Source organism: Penaeus monodon, chromosome 29 (assembly GCF_015228065.2).
Source record: "Penaeus monodon isolate SGIC_2016 chromosome 29, NSTDA_Pmon_1, whole genome shotgun sequence".
In the NCBI taxonomy this organism is placed as follows: Eukaryota; Metazoa; Arthropoda; class Malacostraca; order Decapoda; family Penaeidae; genus Penaeus; species Penaeus monodon.
In genome coordinates, this window is record NC_051414.1 from 13,543,690 (window position 1) to 13,546,381 (window position 2,692).

Consider the following 2,692-nt stretch of genomic DNA (forward strand, 5'->3'; position numbering starts at 1 on the left):
ACTTAAGTAAAGGTGTGGCAATATTGTGTTAGGTGTACCTTTACTAAGAGTGAAAATAGAAAGGTTAGTTTGTTAGTTCCACAAAAAAATGGTGTTGCAGCAGCTATAATCGAACATTGCATGGGTTGGTAGTAACTGACAAACACGCAAACGAGAAATGTAAGAAACAAAGAGACATAGTGCATGTCTAAAATGTACTCAATGGGAACTTATTGGATAGAGAAAAGACTATTTAAATAGTTGGTCTTAGGACAGCTTTCTGGCTGCTGTTGGTGCTCATCATTATACTATTTCTTATTAATTTCCCGCCATTCAGTTTCAATCAATAAATCGATTTAGAGTGAAGAGATGTGGCACTGAGTACAATGTTGATAAATTCTATTTAAGATTATATAAAAAGACTTTCACCAATTAGGCATGCTTGTCAAGGATAAAACTAAAGAAAATCAAAGGGTTACGCTATACACTTCGCTTTACTATATCTATATATGTACAAAGTTCTCTTTTTTTAAGGATTAATAATCCTGTTTATTTCATTCATATATTTTTTTTTATTGGATTTATTTTTTTTTTACCTTTTTTTAATCATCAAAACGTGCAGGTACCAGTCACAAAGGGACATGAACAGTCGGTGGTGCAAAGGCTTAATTGTTGAAAGTTAAAACGTAACCCACTTTGTCCGGATTCTCATTCACGTTGTACTGACGTAGCTGAAAATCACGTCCCGAAGAATAGCTGAAATGACTGCCAGCTGCTGCTGAGGACGAGGGAATGGCAGATGATGAACTCACCGACGACACAGACGAAGCAGACGGTGAAACTGCTGACGATACAGAGTGAACAGACGGCGACGAATAAGACAGTACGCCTGAAGTGGCTGTCTCCGCTTCGGGCACGCCGTCGCCTTCCACCACGAAGCCGATGCCCTTCCCTGCAGTGTAGGTCAGCGTCCTGACTCTTCCCTCGTCGTCGGTGTACGTGTACGAGCCTCGTACAGTGCCGTCTTGGTCACTGGTCTCAGTACGGGATTGTCCTTGTTCTTGATAATTGAAGGCATAAGAGGCATCAGCGTTGGAGTCTGCCAGAGGGTCGACGAAGGGAGTTTGTCTCACAGGAACAATGTTCCCCGAAGGAATCCCGAGGGGCGCTCCGGGAACCGCTGGGCCGCGAGGCAGATGGTCTCCTTCCACTACGAATCCTGTGTCAGCTCCAGCCTTATACTGCACACTTCTTCTCTGTCCGTCGTCCTCGGAGGTGAAGGCAAAGCTTCCAACCACGTTGTTATTAGCGTCGGCCGTTTCTCCTCGGGAGTGAGTGGAGGTTTGGAAGTCGAACGACTGTCGACCGTCCAGAGCGAGAGAAGTTTTCACGTTGGCCTGTTCCACGGGTCGCCTAGGCGTTGCAGCGCTGGGAGAAGCGGCATAAGTCTGTACGCGGAGTGGACCAGAGCGCGACAGTTGCTGGTTGACCACTGCGGGGAAGTGCAGTCGTGCAGAGGAGAGCTTAGTGGCTGCGGGAGTAGAGCTGGGATTGAGTGGATCCTGTGGCAGGTCGTCCCCTTCAATGACGAAGCCAATGCCACTTCCAGCTGTGTAGGTGTAGGAGCGAGTTCGTCCATTTTCGTCGATGTAAGAGTATGAGCCACGCACTCTGCCGCTGGCGTCGCTGAGTTCCGAGCGCGCGTGCTCGTCTCCTTGGAAGGTAAAGCCGTAGGAAGGGTCGGCGTTGGGGTCGGCCAAGGGGTCGCGGAAAGGTCTGCGGTTGCGGGCCAGAGCGTGAGCAGTGTCGAAGTCCGGATGTGTGGCCGGGAGATGGGTGCCCTTAGGGACGAATCCGGACTGCCCTGCTTCGTACTGCAGATTAACTGTTTGACCCTCAGGGTTCACATAACCGAAGGCGCCGCGTTGCTCCCCGATTGCAGACGAACGTGCGTTCTCGAAGGCGCCCTCGCCGGTGTCGTGGCCATACTTAAAGGTGCCGTCCCTGTGTCGGACGTAGTACTGGGAGCGTCTTCCAGTTCCCACTCGGGGGATTTTGTAAGCGGTCTCGTCCGGGGAAGGCGAAGCCACCACGACAGCCACAATAGCAGACAACGCCTGCAAGGAAAGAAACATCAATTAAAAGGAAGCACCAATAGCATTTTCCAGTCCGCCATCCACGCAAAAGAAATGAAATTTTCTGATTTTCTATCACGAACACTTGGTTCCTGAGGGAATAAACGAAACCGTTTAGATGATATTTACTAGTATTGTTTTAAGGCCCATGATTCCGTCCTTTGAGGAAAATCAATCTGACGGGAGAAGGCCACCGGCGATGTGCAACACCAAGAAAGTCTTTCCGTCTTATATACCAGAGCATCATACCTGGCCTCAGATGCCAGCTAGACTATTCAGTTTAATTTTCAGAAGATGAACACGTTTTACAGAAGCAGCTCTTGCGCAAGGCCAAGTAACCTTGCGGAGACACGGAATATCCTGAGTGCTGTGTCAGGAATTCTATTTCCTGAAGAATATACCATCAATTTACTTCTCAACGTTACAGTGCATCACGCCAAAACAATAAGCGTGTGCACCTCATGATTAGAACGCTACAGTCTTAAGAAAAAGAATTATATTCAGACGCTCGAATCATGATCATCACTTCGTAAGTGCCATTGTCACTTGCTTAATCATCTAAAATATAACATTTTTGT

At 47.7% G+C, this 2,692-nt stretch overlaps 1 protein-coding gene across 1 annotated transcript; it reads right to left on the reverse strand.

The window, feature by feature from the left end:
* Positions 1 to 251: 251 nt before the first annotated feature.
* On the reverse strand, positions 252 to 2,145 carry LOC119591978. Its single transcript, XM_037940737.1, has one exon. The coding sequence runs from the start codon at positions 2,112 to 2,114 to the stop codon at positions 645 to 647; it is 1,470 nt and encodes a 489-aa protein (XP_037796665.1). The 5' UTR covers positions 2,115 to 2,145; the 3' UTR covers positions 252 to 644.
* Positions 2,146 to 2,692: the final 547 nt, after the last annotated feature.

Coding starts and splice junctions, on each gene's coding strand:
- LOC119591978 (XM_037940737.1), bottom strand. CDS start 2,114: ATGTTTCTTTCCTTGCAGGCGTTGTCTGCTATTGTGGCTGTCGTGGTG.